General features: G+C 50.8%; 2 protein-coding genes across 2 annotated transcripts in view; one reads left to right on the top strand and one right to left on the bottom strand.

Annotated features, from left to right (window-relative positions):
• The window catches only part of LOC138683121 (olfactory receptor 14J1-like), a 35,435-nt gene extending 27,210 nt beyond the window's left edge, over positions 1–8,225 (top strand). Inside the window, exon 2 of the mRNA XM_069774647.1 lies at positions 7,979–8,225. Coding sequence (XP_069630748.1) covers positions 7,979–8,225 — 247 coding nt within the window. The remainder of the gene's footprint in view (positions 1–7,978) is intronic.
• Positions 8,226–14,934: 6,709 nt separating this feature from the next.
• LOC138683186 (olfactory receptor 14A16-like) lies at positions 14,935–19,200 on the bottom strand. The gene is made up of 2 exons (XM_069774717.1): positions 18,310–19,200; positions 14,935–15,012 (listed from the first exon to the last, which is right to left on the bottom strand). The coding sequence occupies exons 1-2, from the start codon at positions 19,198–19,200 to the stop codon at positions 14,935–14,937; spliced, it is 969 nt and encodes a 322-aa protein (XP_069630818.1).
• Positions 19,201–20,813: the final 1,613 nt, after the last annotated feature.

The following is a 20,813-nucleotide window of genomic DNA, read 5'->3' as shown; positions in this document are numbered from 1 at the left end:
TTCTGTCTGTTACGGTGCTCACTCGGGACAGTGTTGGTCTGCCTGCTGATCCTGACCCGTGAGCTCACAGAAAGCCCATCACCTGTCCCAAGGCAGAGATCCATGCATTCCCATTGCTCTCTCTATCGTAAAGGGCATCTCCCCCTCCTTGCCTTACAAGCCTGCCCATCCCTGGCCGCACTCCTGCTGTGTGCTATCTCACACCGTCTCTGCTCTCCACATGAGACTGTCGCTCACTGTAACCACACACAGACGTCTAATTCCTCCTCTTTGTTCAGCACGCTGCGCACATCAGTGCACTGACACTTCAGAGAGGTGCCTGGTAGCGCTGATTTCCCTGAAGGATGCCACAGGACCACAAAACTACAATAGAGGTTTGAAGGGACAGGACCGGACCCAGTATTGACCCCTGCAGTGCACCACTGGTGACTGGCCTCCAGCGAGACCTCGTGCCACTGGTCACCCTCCTGTGGGCCCGGCCATTCAGCCAGTTTTCAATCCCCCTCACTCTCTGCTCATCCAGCCTCTCCTTCAGCAGCTGCTTTGTCAGGATTTTATGGGAGGCAGTGTCGAATGCCTTAGTCATCTACCAAGGCAGCCATTTCATTGGAGAAGTTTATCCGAAGTTTGTCAAATAGCAATGGCATTTCCTTTCATCGGCTGTGCTCTGGGCCTCTGTGGTGTGTTGGTTGGGGTCTGGCACTTGCAGGGCCATGATGTTATGCCATTGTGTAGCCCATAAAGATTTGGCCACCTCAAAAACAGGGAGGATAGGAGGGAAGTGCTACCAATTCTGGACATTGCTTGGTAGCAAAGAAATAATAGTGGGCTCTATCCAACCTCTCCAACCTCCATTGCTCTCAGCTCTGTTTAGTTATGAAATGCAGATGTCAAATGTTTTAACAGAAACTTGTCCTGAGAACAGTTTTGCCATTCAATGTGTTCATAGGTAATGCATTTCAGAAATGACTATATAAATCTCGATTTATGTAGAAGGAGAGAAAGGGTGATCAGCTATCTGTTCTGTGTCAATGGCCAATAGAGAAAACAATCCTGAGGATTTATAGGAAACCCTCAAAACTCTGAAAATGAAGACTTCTTACACATTTATTATCCTCAGCTCTTTTCTGCATATGTTTCAATATGTACCTATCATCTCCATTGAAGGGTTGATGCAGTTGCCCACACAGGGGTGGCCACTGCCTCCAGGATACCCTGAGGTAGCTGAAGACCTCATGCGGGACCGAGAAATGTGCAGCAGGACCAATGGCAGAACTTCTGGAGCATGAGCTGTTGGACAGGCAGGGTGTGTCAAAGCCTCTTGGCTGAGACAAGTGATTTCTCTCCCTTGACTAGAAAGGGAAGCCTGGGCAGTTGCACCCAAGGTGCCTAGTGTTAGAGGTGATCACTCTCATCCCACCTTCACCTACAATAGAGTCACCTGTAATTTTCCAAGCAGGGAATGAAAAACAAGTGTGTCTAGATGATGCGGAGTCTGCTTGAAGACGTTCCTGTAACCCAGATATGTTGGGGTTAGTGCAGATTTGGCTATTTAAAAGGGAACATTTCATTCCCTTTGTCTCTTTGCTCCCCTCTGCGAATCAAGGCAGCTCGTGACTTCAGTGTGTGACACGCTGTGTGCAAAAGAGCGAATATGGAGAAACAAACAAAGTCCAGGACAGGGAATGTTTTGGGAGGTCGTGGGTTCTGTGACTAAACACAAACTGTGTTTTCTGTTGGTCTAAGGTTATCCTCTGTAGGAAGCAGGTTTCAATGGAGGTAATGTGGACTTAACACCTAGCTGAAAAATGTCTTTTATTTTTAATTGAACTCTGCCTTCCTTGGTTTTCATATGTAGGCAATTGAGAAACACCCTTCTGTGTCTGTGTCTCACTCATTCTCCAAGTAAAACAGGTGGGAATTGGTGCCCATGGGCTGAAACACACAGCTACAGACTTCAGTGGAGGTAGCTCAGATTGGACCAGGGCTGCTCCAAGTCCCAGGTGGCTGATGAGAGACATGGTAGGTTGGGGGTAGGGATGAAGACTGACCACAGGTTGTGGAACATAAAGGCTCTGGATTTTCATATCTATTCACACTGAATTAGAAGATGCACAGGATCAGTATCAGTTAGAGATTGCTGATATCAATTCATGTATAAGCAGAGAAATAAGGTGGAGAAAAAGAAACCCTTTCTTGTTGTTTAGTGGTCATATCATTTCACTTAGATTACACTCCTGAAACTGCTCTTATTAACCACATCAGAATTGAAGACTTAAAAGAAAACTATGGAAAGTAACTTGACTCGTTAGGGTGTTTTGCATGTTAATGAGCCCTCTGGTGCTGACTTCCTGAACTGCAGATCCTGAAAGACCTAAGAAGCCCCTACAGAAGTAAAAGTCACTAGCAAGCCTCCAAGGTTCCAAGAGTGTTAGTGGGCCCCAGTGAGGGCCATCCCTGAAAAGGCCATGGAGGGAATGACCAGAAAAGGGACGATCCCTGGGAGCTGGTGAAGTAGGAAGTCAGAGGCATGGCTTAGAGGTGGAAAACCAAGCGTGGAATGTAGCTGGGAAAACCCTTGATGTGTTTCACCAAACAGGACAGTCAAGCGCTGACCCCCATCCTCTGGGAAAGGGGATCTGTTACCTCCTATGATGCTTGGGGCTCTTCCAAGGAGCAGTGAGATGTGGGGGTGTGTAATGCTGAGTGCAGGACAGGATCCACAGCGGGTGGGTGAGGAGGCAACAATGCTCTGGGGCTGTAAGAACCTGGTGTCTTCTCATGGGCCTCAGTAGAAGAGACAGCAGCCAGGGTGGAGAAGATAAGGATCTCAATTGTGTTGGCTGGTGGTAGTCTCACCTGCTGCAATGTTCTCAGTCATCCCCATTGCAGGCTGTCCTACACTGTCCTATGCCTCTGATGGTTTCCCAGCAGACTTTACCTATGTCCCCATTTCCCCGCTGCACTCGCACGGTGACATCTCCCAAGCCATACTGATGCCCTTCTGGCCTTACTGGCTGTTGATTCAAACAGAAAGCTGTGGTCAAGCAAGGATTGGTCAAGGCCTGTGAATTGCCCACAACTTGTCTGCCTTCTTCCAATCCTCTCATCATGCTCTTCTCGCACCCAAAGTATCACAGCCCCACACTTGCTTGAATCTTCTGTTTCTCTCTGTATGCCAGCCCTGAAATACCTGTTGTCATTCTGCCACCTCAAAATCAAAACTTAACTTATTTCACTTCAGCAGGATGCCCCGCTACCCCTTCCACTACTTCAAGTCTGCTACCATAGATGCAGAATACTGTGTTGCATATATTTATGTTTTGGAAGATGAATGACTTGGTTTTCGTTCTCTTTTTTTTTTTTTTAATAGATACTGATAGTCCTGGGGAAATCACACTAATGCGTACTGAAGGATTCTTGCTATGGTCAGAGCTGTATGTATGGGGGCACATATCAATCAGACCTGCACCTGATGTGAATTACTTCTGTGGCCAGGGAGAAGCTGAGAGCTTCCCCTCATTTGAAAACATGAAGGGGAAGGAAGGACAGGATCTTTCAGGATGGAAGGGACCTCAGGAGGTTTCTGGAAAAAACCTGCTGCTCAAAGCAGGGCTAGACCAGATTACTCAGGGCTTTAGCCAAAGACGCCTTGGTCGCTTTCTGGGATAGAGCCCACACAAACTCCCTGGGAAACAGCTCCCAGCATGTGGCTGTGGTTGGAAATGTATTTCTCTATATGTGCACTAACCCCCTTGTTTCAGCCCATTGCCTCTAGTCCTTGTGTCTTGTGCCATGGACATGAGCCTGACTCAGTCTTCCTGGGAACACTGCAATGCTGATACATGTTTCGCCCAAGATCTTCCTTTCTCCGGGCTGGACAAGGCCAGCTCCCTCAGCCTCTCCTCACAGGTAAAGTGTTCCTGCCTCGGACCATTACGGGGGCCCTTTGCTAAACTGGCTCCAGCTTGCCAACAGCTTTCCTATATTGGGATCTGAAATCTGGACACAGTTTTCTGTATAATCCCTTCCCTCAGTCACCTGGCCGTGCTCCTGTTAGTAGAGCCCAGGGTCCTCCTGTCCTTCCTTGCTTCCAAGGCACACGGCTCTGTCCTGTCCATCTCGCTGTCCACCAACACCTTTCCAAAATGCCTCCTTCCAGCCAGGCAACACCCCACCCTTGCCATTGCCAGGGTTAGTCCCCTGCAGGGACAGAAACTGGCGTCTGTCCTTGTGGGATTTCCTGACTTTCATGCCAATGCATACTCTCCTCTTCCTTGAAGCCTTTCCCTGAGCACAGGGGCCTGGAGACCATTTCAGGAAAGACTCAGGCACAGCAGGCATTCATTCCTTCAGCCCCAGCTGTGCCTGCTGTTATTAAATCACCTTCCCCATTCAGCAGCAACCCTTGTACAGCCTTGGTCCCTCAGAAGCGACCAAAGCTCTTCTGTTTGCTTTTGACTTCCTTTGCCACCAGCATCTCCAGGTGAGTTTTTCTTTTCCTACACTCATGCTTCCACAAGAAATGCAATATATCGAAATTCCTGCTTTGTAACTGTCCTTGCTGACACCTCCTGGCAGCTGCTTTGTGGCACCTCTCCTTGTGCTGGCCCAGCCCCACTGCCCAAATGTGGTCTTACAACCCCACTCTGCAGGCACAGCATGGGAGAGGGTAGAGTCAGGGGTGGGAAAGTTCCCCCCATCATGATCCCTGTGATGGCCTTCAGATCACAGTTCCCCAACGACCCTCCTACTTTTGTAGCTTCCCCAGCACCTGACCACTGTCCTGCTGAAGCCTTGTCCCCTGTGAGGCTTTGCAGACAGCTCTGCTCCAGGGTCTGCCAGTGTCTGGGGAAGGAGTGAGGCTGGGCAGGGCTGTCCATTCCCCAAAACCAGCCCTTGGCCCAGCAGGAAGATGGAGATGACCTTACAGCAAGAGTTCCCCCATGCACAAACACACACACACACACACACACACACACACAGCTCTCTCTGGCACAGAATCACAGAACCACTGAGGCTGGAAAGCAGACAGCTTCCACCTTCTCTGTGCTTCCTCTTCGTGCTTGATTTTTGTCAGGAGCTCCTTTCTCACCCACACCAGCCTCCTGCAATGTTGCTTGACTTCCTGCATGTCCTGGTGTACTGTTGTGGAGCTTGAAGAGGAGATCCTTGACCATCAAACAGCTCTCCCCTCTTCTCTGCAGGACCATATCCCATGGGATACTATCAAGGATGTCTCTTGGCACACCAAAGCCTGCTCTCCCGAAGTCCTGCTCTTTGCTTTGTTGCCTTCTCTCAGGAACTTCAACTCTACTTTCTCACCCCTGACTATTACACCCCGACCAGCTCTTCCTTGTTCCAAGGATGACATCCAGCAGGACATTCCCCCTCACTGGCTCCTCACTCACCCTTGTTGGGAAGACATTGTCAATGAACTCCAAACACCTCCTGGATGGCTTTTGCCTTGCTGTGTGTCCCCTTCAGCAAATGTTGGGATAGTTTAGGCCTGCCATGAGGACCGGGGCCTGCAAACAGGAGGCTTCTTCCAGTTGTCTGAAGAAGGCCTCATCTACTTCCTCATCAAGGGCACCATAGAAGACATGCACCCACCACAGGGTTGCCCATGACCCTTCAGCTCTCATCTGACTCATTGTCCATTCCCAGGCAGAGCTCCGCCTGTTTCTGCCGCTCTCTGCCATAAAAGGCAACTTTGCCTCTGGGTCCAGACCTATGGCCTTACCCCTACCAGACCCCCAGGACCCCACAGTTTCTCCAGGAGAGGGGATTTGTAGGGGCCTGCAAGTCCTCATGCTGTTATCTTGTGGGAGACACCCCAATCAAGATGAGCCAGCTGCACGCAAACATGAAAAGCTGACCAAATGGTTCTTCAGTCCATGGGGACCTTGAGAAACTCTGCGGTTCAGCAAATGGAAATCACTTGGAGTTTTACAAGGGGAAGTGGCCAGTCCTGCATAGGTGGGTGTCAGGGGGTTGTGGGGACAATAACCCCATACATCAGGAGAGGCTGGGGCCTGACCGACTGAGAGGTGACCCTGAGGAGAAGGGCCTGGGCACTACGAGGGATGCCCTATGAGCCAGTCGAGTATGGACACTGTGAACAAGGCCAGTTACATGCGGGGCTGCGTTAGGAGGAGCGTGGGCTACCCAGACAACCTGAGTTGTCATGCCCCTCAACTCAGCCCTGGTGTGACCCACACACATGGGTGCATCCCAGGGTGATGCTCCCTGTTTTGGAGAAGTAGGGAGGAACCACGAAGTGTGGAGTGGAGTTCGGCCAAGGTGGGGTTTGGGTCCCAGTGCACATGGCCTGTGTGGAGTGGCTGAGGGACCTGGAGTTCTTTGGCCCAGTGGTGTGGAGGCACCAATGGTGTAGGAGTAGCATAAGCGTGCTTCCAGGGTGGTTTCAGAGATGGTGGAGGCTTTCTTTGTAGTAAGAGGCAGCATGAGAAAGAACTAGTGCCACAAAGGGAAGCTGAGGAGGCCCAGACTGAACACAAAGAAATGTCCCTCAAAGGGCAGTGCTGTGGTGTAAGAAGTCACCCAGAGGGAGACTGGATCAGCCCAAGGCTTTGTGTTTCAAGGAACAGACCATGAAGGTGGAGAGACATCAGTGAAGATACAGAAATGCTGGGCTGAGAGCTAGGTGGGAAATCAAGATGGGTGTCTGCCGCCTGAAGGGAAAGAGGTGCAGGCATTGGGCAGTGTAGGGCAGGCTGCAATAGAGATGGCCAAGGTCTCTGGCAAGGCTGAAAGGTCCAAAGTCTTTGTTCACTTGTCTATGGCAGTTGCCTCTGCCACCAAGGCCTACCAGGAAAAAGTATTTTGAGGCTCTGAACTGGGTGATTTGGGAGTGACAATGCTGAAAAGCTTTTTGATGTCACAAAGTTGGATTTAATCTTAGAAGAGACTGAGTCCCTACTTACCCATTGCTGTAGGGCAGGAGTGACTCCTGCAGAGCCCACAGCAGAGCCCCCCCCCGCTCCCTGGGGCACCCTCAGCCAGCACCAACCACAGCCCATGAAAGGGACCTGCCACAGGTCTTCCTAAAACAGGAGAGGCAATATCAGTGGGATTTCTATGAGAAATGCATCAGGTTTTGCTTAGAGAAGTCTCTTCAAACTTGTCACTGTCTTTTGCCTCTTGGACAGTCCCTCAGGCCCAGGAGGAAGTTGATTTCCAGCTGCAGCTCTATCACTCAGTTCCTCCTTCTGGCATTTGCCAATATGCGGGAGCTGCGGCTCTTGCAATTCTGGCCCTTCCTGGGCATCCACCTGGCTGCCCTCCTGGGAAATGGCCTCATCATCATGCCATTGCATGTGACCACCACCTCCACACACCCATGTACTTCTTCCTCCTCAACCTCTCTGTTCTTGACCTGGGCTCCAACTTCACCACTCTCCCCGAAGCCATGGCCAATTCCCTCTAGGACATCAAGGCCATCTCCTACTTGGGATGTGCTGCCCAGGTCTTTCTGTTAGTCTTTTTGATCTCAGCAGAGTGTTTTCTTCTCACTGTCATGGCCTATGACCGCTGCGCTGCCATCTGCAAACCCGTGTGCTATGGGACCCTCCTGGGCAGCAGAGCTTGTGTCCACATGGCAGCAGCTGCCTGGGGCAGTGGGTTTCTCAGTGCTGTGCTGCACACTGCCAATACATTTTCACTACCCCTCTACCAAGACAATGCTGTGGACCAGTTCTTCTGTGAAATCCCCCAGATCCTCAAGCTCTGCTGCTCAGACGCCTACCTCAGGGAATTTCAGCTTCTCATGTTTAGTGCTTTCATCTTTTTGAGGGTGTTTTGTTTTCATTGTGCTGTCCTGTGTGCAGATCTTCAGGGCAGTGCTGAGGATCCCCTCTGAGCAGGGATGGCACAAAGCATTTTCCACATGACTCCCTCACTTGGCCATGGCCTCCCTGTTTATAAGCACTGCCATATTTGCCTCCCTGAAGCCCCCCTCCATCTCCTCCCCATCCCTGGACCTGCTGGTGGCAGTTCTGTACTCAGTGGTGCCTCCAGTTGTGAACCCCCTCATCTACAGCATGAGGAATCAGAACCTCAGGGATGCAGCGTGGACACTTACAACTGAAAGTTTTCCAGAAGCTGCAGAGTGTCCATCCTCTTCAGCATATGACTCAGAATGTACCTCATTGCAGGTCCAGCCTTTATTAGTTGCTGTTGTTGTCGTCATTGTTGTTGGGTGAGGTTTTTTCTTTTCTTACTTTTTTTATTTGTGATAATGTTGTCCACAAAGAAATGTGGACACTCCACTTCTCCTTCGTTATCTACCTCACTAGTGTGGCCCAGAGACTGTGTGAACAGGGAGCTATACTCTTTCTTTAATTAAACAGAAGAAATGTACTCGCAGTGAGTTACCTGTCTGACACCCAGGCAACTAAAACCAAACCAAATGTTCTTCCCCATAAGTTCCCTAACAGGTTAGAGGGCAAATGAAGGACCTAAAACCTTCCGTGGAGAAAGGACGATGGGGCCATCATGGAATCCCCCACACCTATGGAATGGGGAATGTTCCCAGCCCTTAGACAAATCTCTTCCTCCTCTCTCTCATGACCCGCACGGTGTTTGTGCTTGGGAAAAAACCTCATCGTCATGTGCACAGTGGCACAGCAGCATCTGCACACCCCCATGGGCTTCTTCTTGGGGTATTGGTCTTCCCTGGAGAACTTCTACAGATCCACCACGCTGCCCCAGCTGATGGCCAGCTTCATGACCGGGGACAGCAGCATCTCTGCTCATCATGGTGTTAGTGTTGTTTCCTGCAGCTTTTGCACGTACAGAGTGCTTACTGCTGGTGACTACATCCTACGATCAGTACTGGGCTGTGTGCCACCCCCTGCTCTCTACAAGACTCAGGAACTGCCAGGTCTGTCTCCTTTGCTAGGGGGATTTCTGCCAGCTACATTAATCATTTCAATTGCGTCCCAGGTACAGATCTGCGGCTCCAGTGGAGTGGACCACTTCTTCTGTGATTTCACCCCATTGCTGGAGCTTTCACACACTGGCACTGTGACACTCATGCTCTTTGCTGTCATGACCTGCTTTTCAGATCCCATCCTCCCCTTCCTGTTCACATGGTCATCCTGTGTGCATCAGAGCTGCCACCCTGAGGAACTTCTCCCATCTGGCGCGGGTAGGCAGAAAGACTTCTCCACCTGCTCCTCCGACCTCACTAGTGCCACCGTTTTCTATGACACCCTCATCCATGACTGTGTGATGCCCAGAAGAGCTCTCCTGAGAGAGTTTGGCAAAGTCCCTTATCTACACCATCCTCACATCCCTGTTCACTCCTCTCATCTACACCATCCTCACATCCCTGTTCACTCCTCTCATCTACAGCCTGTGGCCTAGAAAGTTTGGGGGAGGGGGACACTGAGAAAAATGCTCGGGGAAGCTGTGAGCTGCACGGAGAGCCCATGGGAGTTGTGGGTCTGCAGGAAGAGATTGCTTCTGGTTCTCTTTTGAACCAGCCCAGAGGACCTGCACTGGCATGTGCGGTGTCCTGGGCACTCCCCTGCAAGTGTGGGATATGAAGATGGGTTTTCGTGTGTGACACAGCAGAGAGGTGCTGGTGGAGCTGGCTGGTGTCATCATGAGGCCTCTCTCAAATATCTTGGAAGGGCCAGAGAGACCAGGGAGGTTCCAAGATCCTCAGAAAAGGCAAATCTCAAACCCATCTTCAAGAAGGGCAAGAAGGAGGATGGGGAGTGTTACAGGTTGGCCACCTTCACCTCAGTCCCTGGCAAGGTGACAGGGAAAATGCTCTTGCAGCCATCTCCATCGCTTGAAGGACAAGAAAAGGATTGCTGAACCCAAGTGGGAGGGGAAAGAAGGGCATGCTGTGTACCTGGACTTTTGCAAGTCCTTGGATGTGGTTTCCCGTAGTCTCCTTAGAGCGGATTGTTGATATCTGGACTGAAGACGTAGACGATGCAGTGCATGGGAAGTTGGCTGGGTGATCAGGATCAAATTCCATCAGTGCTACAAAGTCCTCTGAGGAGCCAGATCCTAGCAGCGTCCCTCCGTGATCAGCAAACTTTCATAAAAGATCATTAAAAGATGGAAATTAAGACTTTTTCTGCTATTACATAGGTTTCCTTTTCTGCAGAGGCTTCAACATTTTTCTAAAACTTACATTCTGGTCTTGACTCAGTTGCCCGCACAGAGGTGGCCATGGCATCCAAGATGCCCTGTGGTAACTGAAGCAGCCATGTGGGAAAAGCGATGCAGGAATCCTTCGGATGTATGAGTAGGTTTGCAGGCAGGGAACCTCTGGGGTGGTGCAGGGCATCACCTTCCTCCAGTGCTGCTGGGTAGGCTGTGAAGAGGCCTCTCAAGCACAGCAGACAGTATGTCCCCTTGGATGGTGGCTGTGAGGTCCCTTCTGACTGGTCAGCAGCAGCAGCAGGGAGAGAGATACTCTGAGGTCATGAAGGTCATCAGGAAGCCGCCCTCAACAAGATGACACATTTGGGGAGGTCAGGAGCAGCCTGGGCAAAAGAAAAGGGAGATTTGGGGGAGGGAAGAGGGCTTTGACCAACAGACATGGAAGGTTTTGAAGAGGTAAAATGGGTTAAGGGGACGTTGCTGTGAAAACACAGACTGTGAAAACATTCCTCTTAAGCCCTTACACTATCTCCAACTAGTAACCTTAAGCCCCAACCCAACCCCTACATACTTCTCCTCCCCCTCACAATAATCCACTGTTACTAACCTAGCTGAGCTTAGGCTATCCCTAACCTCACAGCTTAAATCTAAGCCAAATCCCAAACCCACAACCCCTTACCCTTACACTTACCCGGTTGCTCAGCCTGGCCCCTAGCCTCTACCCCTAGTATTAACATGTTGGCCTTAATCCTAGCCCTCACACCAGCCCTAAACAAAACCCTATCCCACCATAGTAGCCCACACCTTAAACACTAGCCAGGGAACCTCAGCAGGACACCAGACTCTCTCTGTAAGCCTTTGCCTAATCCCCAACCCTGAAAGGTGAGCTCTAATCCTTAAGCTCCAACCTCAACTCTGAATCCCTGAAGCTTTCTTTCCCATGCTCTCCTGCCCTCATCTTGGTCACCTCTCCTCAACCTTACTTAAGCTGTTTGGCCCTTTGGGACCGGGGCAGCGATCGTGAGGTCCCAGAACAGTCACATGGCATTGGGAGAGGAACGTGAGGTGACCCGTATCTGATGAGCTCATAGGCCACAAGGAGGAGATGGGTGGGAATGCTATGGTGAGGTCAGCTGTGCCTCAGGATCTCATGGGACAGCAGGGGGCACAAGGCTGGGAAGGTGGCTGTGAGGTCCCTTCTGTCCTTGGAGTTGATAGGCCAGCAGCAGTGATATGGCTGGGAAAGGGACTGTGAGGTCACTTCTTTCTGAAGGAGCTGATAGGTCAGCCCTTGACTCATGGCTGGGATATGTGCTTTACGCTCACATCTGCCAGTGTCTCTGGCAGGCCAGCAAAAGTGTGTTGATTGGGAGAATCCCTTTCCCTAAATACCTGGTAGGCCCATCCAGGAAGAGGGCTCGGATATAGGTTCTCACACCTCTTCTGCCTGAGTACGTGACGGGACAGCAGCAGGCATGTGGCTTGGAAGATCATGGTGAGGTTACTTCTGTCTGGTCAGTTGACATGCCACAAGAAAGCTGATGGGTTAGGCTATCATCTGACAGCAATTATGTCTGAGAAGCTCATAGGCCAGCAGGAGGCACATGGCCATGAAGGCGAGTGTGAGGTCATTGGAATCTCCAATCTCTTGGGGTCATTGGCCATCAGCAGACACATGGCTGGCATGTTGACTATGGCATCACTTCTGCCTGAGAATCTGATAGCCAGCAGCAGGCACGTGCCTTGGTTGTAGTTCTGTACCTGGAGGTTCTGGTTTGTGACATCCCCAGTAAGAAAGGCACACAGCCTCGGTGCAGTAGCATTTAAAAATGCCATTTCAGAGAGAGCAAACACTACAAACAGTGAATAAGGCCAACTACATACAGGGCTGTACTAGGAGGAGCATGGCCACCCAGGCAAGGCTGTTATTATCCCTCTGGCCTCAGCACTGGTGTGGCCACATCTGGACTTGCTTGTCTGGATGTGGGGTTCCCCTGTCTGGAGGAGCGGGAAAGAACTGGAGCTGTCCCAGAGGACATCTGCCAAGATGGGCATTGGGGCCTCTTTGGAGAGGCTGAGGGACTTGGGCTTCTTCAGCCTGGTGAAGTGGAGGCTCAGGGCACGATGGTAGTGGAGTGCACCTGCTTGAAGGGTGGCTTCAAGATGATGGAGCTTTCCTTGGTAGTGGGAAGAGAAGGAAACCTGCACAAAGTGCAGCTTGGAAGGTTCAGACTGGATGTGTTGAGAAAGAAATGTCACTCAAAGGGTAGCCTTGTGGTGCAAGAGGTCACCCAGGGAGAGCCCAGATAAGCCCATGGCCTTGTGTTTCAAGGAAAATCCAGCCAGGCTGGAGAGACATCCGTGAAGGAATAGAAATGCTGGGGTGAGAGCTAGGTGGGAAAGCAAGATGGACGTCAACAGCCTGAAGGGAAGAGATAAGGCATGGGACAGGTTATAACAGCCTGCAGTAGAGATGGCCAAGTGCTCTGGCAAGGCTGAAAGGCAGAACAGGTCCAAGGTATTTGTTGTCTTGGCTTTGTCAGCTGCCTCTGCCACCAAGGCCTACCAGGCAAAACTGGTTTGGAGGCTGTGGACTTAGTTTCTTCCTCACCCCTGCTTGGGGAGGCCGGGAGGTGTTGCACAGTTTCCCTACACTTGGCATTGCTCACCCTCACATCCTGCTGACCCAGGAAGAGCCCTGAGCCATGCATGAGGGACAGGATCTGCCTTCCCAGGGCCTGGGGATCAGGGCTTGGCCTTTCTGCTGCATAAAACAAACCAAGGGTTTTCTCAGCATTACAGCCACCTGCACAGTGCTTTTGCCTCCCTGCAATCACAGCCTCCAGTTATCTGCTCTAACGAGTCCCTGGGGAGGCTTTGTCAGGAATGGCCCTCAGTGGGGCCCATTAATGCTTCAAGGTGCTTTGCTTCTGACTTTGACTTCTTGAGAACTTCATTTCAGTCTGCTCTCAGTAGCTGAGGTTCATGTGCTCAGCCTCAAACACACCATGGGGCTCATTAAGATACAGAAGGCCCTAGGAAGCCATTTTTCTTCCTGCAATTTTCTTCAAGTCTTCAAGACTTGTACAGCTAATTAGAAAGACTTCATAGTGTAGTTAAGGAGGAAGATTTCAAAGTGCACCTATACCCATGATTTTTTTCCTTTAAAGGATACTTTTTCTTACTTTTCAGTATAGAGAAGAGGTGAGAGAAGCATTCTGCAAGTGATAATGATCCAGAGTGTCTCCTCTGGAGGTCTGGACAGGTAGGAAAAGCAGTGCCTTGAGGTCTGACACTGGATGGACACCCTTGCTCCTCACCTCTCAAACCTCAGCACTTCTGACATTGGCCACCTGGGGGCTTCCATCTCTGTTCCTTGCCTCAGGCTTCTCCACTGATCTCTACAGCTGGAGGTTACAGCTCCATTGCATCATCTCCCCCCTGCTCTCCTTAGAGAACTGGCTGCACACAGGCCCAGCAGAATTTTTCCTATTTGCAAGCAAAGCAAAGAAAACCATGATGAAGTTTCATAAACAATAAGTCACACTCCTCCACCACATGCGAAGTACAAGCTGCTCCTAATGAGGCTGCCTTTCTACAAGGGATAGTCTTATGAGAAATGTTTGTGACAGATACTAAAAAGTTAGAGATAAACACAATTAAAGAATTGGCTAAAGAGGCAATTAGGCTACTGGAAGACAGGCAAGCTCTTAGCTCCCTGAAGCTCAAAGCAGCTGCACAGGGGAGAGGTATCTTGGTGAACAAAGAGTAAGGGAAGGAGAGAAGTGGAGCATAAGGGAAAGGGCCTTTGCCTAGGCAGTCTGCATCTGAAAAGATGACTTTCAGAAATGGTCATTGTGTCAGGACAGGTGTAACTATGTGAAAGAGTAGAGCAACTAAATACACCTAGGACAGGCAGAATAGTGGTAAGGGAGTTACAGGGGAGGACTGATATTTCTTTGCAATGTCCTCTTCAAAGGGTCATGGAATTGGTAGGGGTCTCTTGAGAGTGAAGACAACCTGATGTGGCACCCATCTCCTAAAGAGGCCAAAAGTGCAACCCAGGGAACCACAGGCTGTACAAGGTCACTTTGATGAGGAGCATGCCATTGAGTGACTCCTCATGGGTGACATTTCTGGGCACCTAAAATAGGACAACATCGGCATGGACTTCCCAAGGGTAAATCAGGCCTCACCAACCTGATTGCTGTCATGATGAAGGAGTGTGCATGAGGGGAGCATGGTGGATGTTGTTTACCTCCACTTCAGCAAGATTTTTGGCACGGTCTCCCTCAATATTCTTCTACTCAAGTTAGGACTTTATGGTCTGGATGGATAGACAAAGAGATAGGCAAAACACCAGTTGGATGATGAGGCAGAGAGCGCAGTGGTGAAGGGGCCGTACCCTATCTGGAGGCCAGTGGGACATATTGGGGCATTGTGGGGCTGCACAGGGGACTCTCCTGGGCGCTGTGCAGTTTAACCCCTGTATCCATGACCTGGAGGAGGCAACTCTCACCATGTTTGTTGATGGCACTATATTGGGAGGACCATTCCTGTGCCTTGGGATGCCATTCAGGGGAACCCTAACAGGCAGAAGGACAGTCCTGTCAGGGACTTTGTGAGATACAAGAAAGACAAAGGCCAGATCCTGCACCTGGGATAGACTAACAGCCTGCAGTGGCAGGGGAAGAGGACTGCCTGGCCAAGTATTGGTCTACGAACATGAAACCCCAAAGAGCAATAACAACAATGATACTAAAAGAAAGCATGGGCCTAGTATGGGAGTCACTTGTGGAAAAAGACTGGAAGTTTACCGGTATTGAAAAATGCCCATGAAATCACTTTTCTCAGGGCATTTTCCAGCTCCCTGTTCCTCATGCTATAGATGAGAGGGTTCACAACTGGAGACACCAGTGAGTACAGCACTGCCACCACCAGATCCAGGGATGGGGAGGAGATGGAGGGGGGCTTCAGATGGGCAATCATGCCAGTGCTGACATACATGGAGACCACTCAGTGCACAAGTCAGCAGCCCTAGCCAAGAGAACAAGGACCTCAGTTCTGGGTCCCAGCCCTACCAAAGCCCTTGGCTTTCCCCACCACAGGCTGTCCTATACTGTCCTATGTCAGTGATTATTTCTCTGCAGATTTTAACTCTCCCCCCTGCTTCCCCAACTCACTCTGACCCCATGATATCCCAAGGTTTACTGAGAACTCTCTGTCCTCACTGTTCTTCAAACATAAAGCTGTAGTTTTCTGAGGCTTAGACAATATCTCTGAGTTCCCTGCAACCCATCTGGCTTCTTTCAAAGCCTTGTTTATGTTCCTCTAGCACCAAAGATGTGCTCCACTAGCCCCAGGCTCACTTGAATTCTTATGTGCACGGCTCTCTCCCTGCACAACCACGTCTCTCACAAACCCTTCCCTTTTTTCCCCACAGTGATGATACTTCACCCCAGGAGGTCTGTGCATCCTCCACACTCATAGATGTTTCCTGAGGTCCATCCAAGTATGGGAAGTGAAGCAAGAAAAGAGCATGTTCAGATCATTTGGCATGAGAGCCACCCTCAGCAGCGGGCCTTCTCCATTTTCTGGGTATGCACTCAACATGGAAAAAAATCTCTTTAATCCCTGAGTTGCAGAAGAGGCGTCTTCCTTCCTGACATCTTCCCAGGACACACCTCATCCTCTTCCCCATCCACAGACATCCACTGCTTGCCATTTCTGGCCTCAGAGAGGGTTTCAGGATCTGCTAAAGCCATCAGCCACCTCCTTGTTTCTCACTGACATCCCTCAACTCTCTCTCTGAGCCCTACACATGGCCAATCAGTGCTGCTCAGAGCCACTCGCTCTTCAGCAGAGGCCTTGAGATTCCTGCATATTCCTGGTGCTTATTAACTATCTTCCTGGCTCTCTCCAGAGCTCATGGCAAACGTTGTTGTCTACAACAGGGCCTTTATGACCATCTTTTATGAAATCATTGTCTTTTTAAGATCATCTCTGCAGAAAGAGTAGTCACAGAAAAGCACCAAAGCCACCATAACAGAGTCTGAGTGAAGTGCCAGTAAGAAGCAGCTGAGCAACACCCAAGGCTCTGGCTTCCTGGGAAGGAGTGTCTCCTCTTTGTCACCTTTTCTAATGAAAGGAGCAGGAAAACTGTCCATCCCATGGAGCTCTGCTGAACTAATATGGAGCTGTACATTGTGAGAGGTGATACAAGTGGCATCAGCAGGTTGAGAAGACTTCTGTAGGGAAGGCATTTTGAGGGAGCACCCTGACTTCACCCAGATAAAAAGAGACCACGTAGTGTGCTGACATGATGGTTAGAAGTATCCTGGGGTAAAAGAGCATGGATGAGAGCAGGTGGGAGAGATTTGGTTTGCAGAGATTTGAAGTAGTACTCTCCGTGTCTGAGCAGTCCGAGGTTTGGAACCAAGGAAAAATATGGAAGCTCTCAAGGACGTTTTGGAATTCATGGAACTATCAGTAATAGAAGTAACAGGACAGTGCTGAAATGGAACTCCTATGTATTCTCGATTATGAACTAAGGCTATTTAAGTTTTCTTTTTACATGACAAAAATAGCTATAAGTTCTCAGTAATTAACGTCTGGTATACAATCCTTAGAAAGAGTGTCCATGATGGCACCTCCTGGCAGCTGCTTCATGGCCCCTGTCAGCACCCTGTCCTTGTGCTGGCCCAGCCCCACTGCCCATAAACAGTCCCACTGCCCCACTGTGCAGGCACAGCATGGGAAAGGGGAGAGTCAGGGGTGGGGACCTTCCCCCCATTGTGATCCCAAAGATGGCCTTCAGATCACAGTTCCACCATGATCCTGCTACTTTTTCAGCTTCCCCAGCACCCGACCCAAGCCCTGCCGCAGCCTTGTCCTACATGGGGTTTTGCAGACAGCTCTGCTCCAGGGTCTGCCAGGGTCTGGGGAAGAACAGAAGCTGGGCAGGGCTGTCTGTTCCCCCAAACCAGCCGTTGGACCACCAGGATGATGGAGGTGGCCTCACAGTGAAACTCACCCGTAAACCCGGGGTGACCAGCAAGTGCTGGAAATGGCCAATGAGAGATGCTGGGGGTGACAAAGGCCCTGAGCCACCTTCCCTATCTGTCCGCACTGCCAAGGGCAGAGACCAGACTCCTCCTCTCCCCTACACCTGCATTTCTTCCATGCTTTCCACACGCCCTGGCTCTGCACCACACCCCCCTGGTGTCAGTCCTTGCCCTCCATGCTCACACACTACAAGCTCTACACTGATATTTTTTCTCTCCTGGGCACTTTCCAGATCAGATCAGCTCCCCCTAAACTCTTCCCACTTCCCTTCACCTCCCTCCACCTCCCCTGCCCTCTCCCCACTGCAGCCCAGTCTGGCATGGCCCCACAGTTGTGCCCACCACAGGCTGCGGCAGAGCTCTGGGCACTCACCCCACAGCCCCAGACCCTCTGAAGGGCACAGGAGCTCCTCAGGGGTGGAGAGGGCTGAGCCCCAGGGCTGGGGGGCATCTGTGGCACAAGGCCTGAGGAGATCCCCTTGTATGATGGAAATGCTGCTATGGAGGCCAGCTCTGTCACACAAGTGCCCATTGCCTGTCCTTGCCTGTGGTCACAGGCCTGCCACACAGAAGGACTCTAACCAAGCTTGAAGAGCACTCAGGCCTTACACCAACCAAAGGGTTCAGAAGGAAAGCATGGAAGTGGGAAGAGACCATTTCAGGAAAGACCAAGCACTGGTGATCCCTGGTGCTGCTGCTGTGCCAGGACTCTTTTCTTCTTCCCCTCTGCACACAGGCACTGCTCCCTGCAGCTGCAGAGAAGGTCTTGGAGGAAGGACCTTGGAAAACCAAGTCACTGCAGGGCCCTTTATTTTGTTTAAACATCCAGAGGGCACAGCTCATTTGCACAGCCTGCAGGGCACAGCAAAGCCTGGACAGACTGTGAATTAGAAACAGGAGGAAGAAAGACATTTCTTTGTGGAAAGCATTCAGATAAATAAAACAAAGTGAAAAAGAAGGAATAAAACCACACCCAAAATCACCATAAAAAGACCAGCAAAAGACAGGTCGGGTCTGTAATGAGATATAAGTACTATGGAGAAGACAAGAGGTAGTTTATTCCTTCTAAAAAGCATCCAGTCATTAGTTTTCTCAGGGCATCCTTGATCTCATGGTTTCTCATGCTGTAGATGAGGGGGTTCACGGCTGGAGGCACCACCGAGTACAGAACTGCCACCACCAGGTCCAGGGATGGGGAGGAGATGGAGGGGGGCTTCAGGTAGGCAATTGTGGCAGTGCTTACAAACAGGGAGACCGCAGCGAGGTGAGGGAGGCATGTGGAAAAGGCTTTGTGCCGACCCTGCTCAGAGGGGATCTTCAGCACGGCTCTGAAGATCTGCCCATAGGACAGCACAACGAAAACAAAACACCCAAATACAAAAGAGACACTAACCACAAGTACCCCAAATTCCCTGAGGTAGGCATCTGAGCAGGCGAGCTTGAGGATCTGCGGGATTTCACAGAAGAACTGGTCCACAGCATTGCCTTGGCAGAGGGGTAATGAAAATGTATTGGCAGTGTGCAGCACAGCATAGAGGAACCCACTGCCCCAGGCAGCTGCTGCCATGTGGACACAAGCTCTGCTGCCCAGGAGGGTCCCGTAGTGCAGGGGTTTGCAGATGGCAACGTAGCGGTCATAGGCCATGACAGTCAGAAGAAAACACTCTGCTGAGATCAAAAAGACTAACAGAAAGACCTGTGCAGCACATCCTGGGTAGGAGATGGCCCTGGTATTCCAAAGGGAATTTGCCATGGCTTTGGGGACAGTGCTGGAGATGGAGCCAAGGTCAAGAAGGGCGAGGTTTAGGAGGAAGAAGTACATGGGTGCGTGGAGGTGGTGGTCACAAGCTATGGTGGTGATGATGAGGCCATTTCCCAGGAGGGCAGCCAGGTAGATGCCCAGGAAGAGCCAGAAGTGCAAGAGCTGCAGCTCCCGCGTGTTGGCAAATGCCAGGAGGAGGAACTGGGTGATGGAGCTGCCGTTGGACATGTTCTTCCTGTGGTAGTGGGGTGCTGTCAAAGTAGAAAAAAGACAGTGAAGAGTCAGGGCATTATTCTCAGAGCAATATCAAAGCCATTTCCCATAGACCCTCCCACTCTCACACACACAGACCCTTTTCCTTTTCTAGGAGACCTTCCTTCAGGTCTGTGGCTGGAGCCCTGCTTGGTGCTGGCCGAGCGTGCAATGAAGAGCAGGGCCTCTGCCCATGGGCTCTTGAAAGGTCAGCCCTGCTCTGCAGCTGTGGGTTCATGGGACTGATGCGGGCAGAGGCCAGTCTGGTGTTTGAATTTGTCACCTGAAGCCGCTCCTAACACAGAAGGGATTGTCATCATCTGCACTGCCAGTGCTAAGGAACCAGGAGGGCAAAAGCATTTTAAGAGTTCTATTTCTTTTTACAGCTGCCTACATCGCCCCTGGGGAGTTGTGTTTGCTCTCAGCAGTGTCTGGTGTCTTTTCAGGGTAACATGGAAGCGTGATCACCCTCCATCTCAGAAAGGTGCAAGCACAGTGAAAGTAGGAACTAGACAGAAGGACAGACCAGCTCCCCCTCTCTAGGCACTAAGACACAGGCAATCCTCTTGACTTGCCTGGCCCATGCTGTTCTCCCGGAGTGCAGCAGAAATGCTGAAGGCTCCTGAGACCTGAGACATCCACAGCAGACCACCAAATGTCTCACCCTTTCTCAAAGTCTCAGCACCCTGCTTCTAGCCAAGGACACACTGGGCTCATTTCACCAATCCAAGAGCATTTCCTCAGTCCTAGCATCTCTATGCTTCTCCATGGGGCTTTCAGATCACAGAAAGCTGCTATGAGACAGGTTTGCATCCTGCAGGGCAGCTAAAAGCTTGGAAGGACACTCGGAGGTGATAGCCCAGTGACCTGATGTGATGGCATCTCTGTAAGGGAGAATCAGCTCATTCCCCAGCCCCACAGACACCATTGAGCATAACCCCTCAGATGATAGGAAAGCTGGGACACTTGTTCCCATGGACACACCTGCATGGGAGGACCCACAATATTAGTGTGTGTGTATCTCTGCAGCTGAAACTCCCATCCCCACAGAGCCTGACAGCAGCAACAAGGTAACAGTAACACAGACAAGTGGAGAACCAAGGAAAAAAGCAGAGATTGACTGGCTCAGAGGCAAGGGGAGAGGCAGCTGAAGCCTCAGGAAAGAGTGACCCCTACCCAGCTGTGCATGCCACCTCCCAGACACCAGCACAGCCAGGCAGTTGTTCTCAGTCCTTGTGCTCTACTTCAGGAGGCTCCTCTCAGACTTACTGGTCACTCCAAGTTACAGCTCAGGAGTCTCAGGGACTTGTTCAAGCATAACAGCTACTCTTCTATTTCTCTCCCCAAATTCCCCAAGACTAGGAAACAGAAAACACAGGCTCAGGAAAGATCTTTATGATATAGTAATCCCTACTTCGACCTTCCCCTTGAAAAGTGCCCTTGGAAATGTCCTAGGGGTGATCTGGAGCAGTGAGCTGCCCTGACCCACACAGCACCCTCTTGTCAGCAGAAGGATCTTGTCCTGCTGCAAGTTGTTTTTCCACCCACAGCTTCTCCCCACTCTGCTGTTGCAGTTCCCCAGTCAGGCT

The sequence above is a fragment of the Haliaeetus albicilla genome, chromosome 31 (genome assembly GCF_947461875.1).
Source record: "Haliaeetus albicilla chromosome 31, bHalAlb1.1, whole genome shotgun sequence".
In the NCBI taxonomy this organism is placed as follows: Eukaryota; Metazoa; Chordata; class Aves; order Accipitriformes; family Accipitridae; genus Haliaeetus; species Haliaeetus albicilla.
This window is presented reverse-complemented; position numbering and strand designations above follow the sequence as displayed.

Bases quoted from the DNA above. Each gene is read 5' to 3' on its own strand.
- LOC138683186 (XM_069774717.1), bottom strand. From the start codon at position 19,200: ATGTCCAACGGCAGCTCCATCACCCAGTTCCTCCTCCTGGCATTTGCC. The intron at 15,013-18,309 runs GCCCTGAGAAAA...AGGAACAGGGAG, and splicing joins GAAACCATGAGATCAAGGAT to CTGGAAAATGCCCTGAGAAA.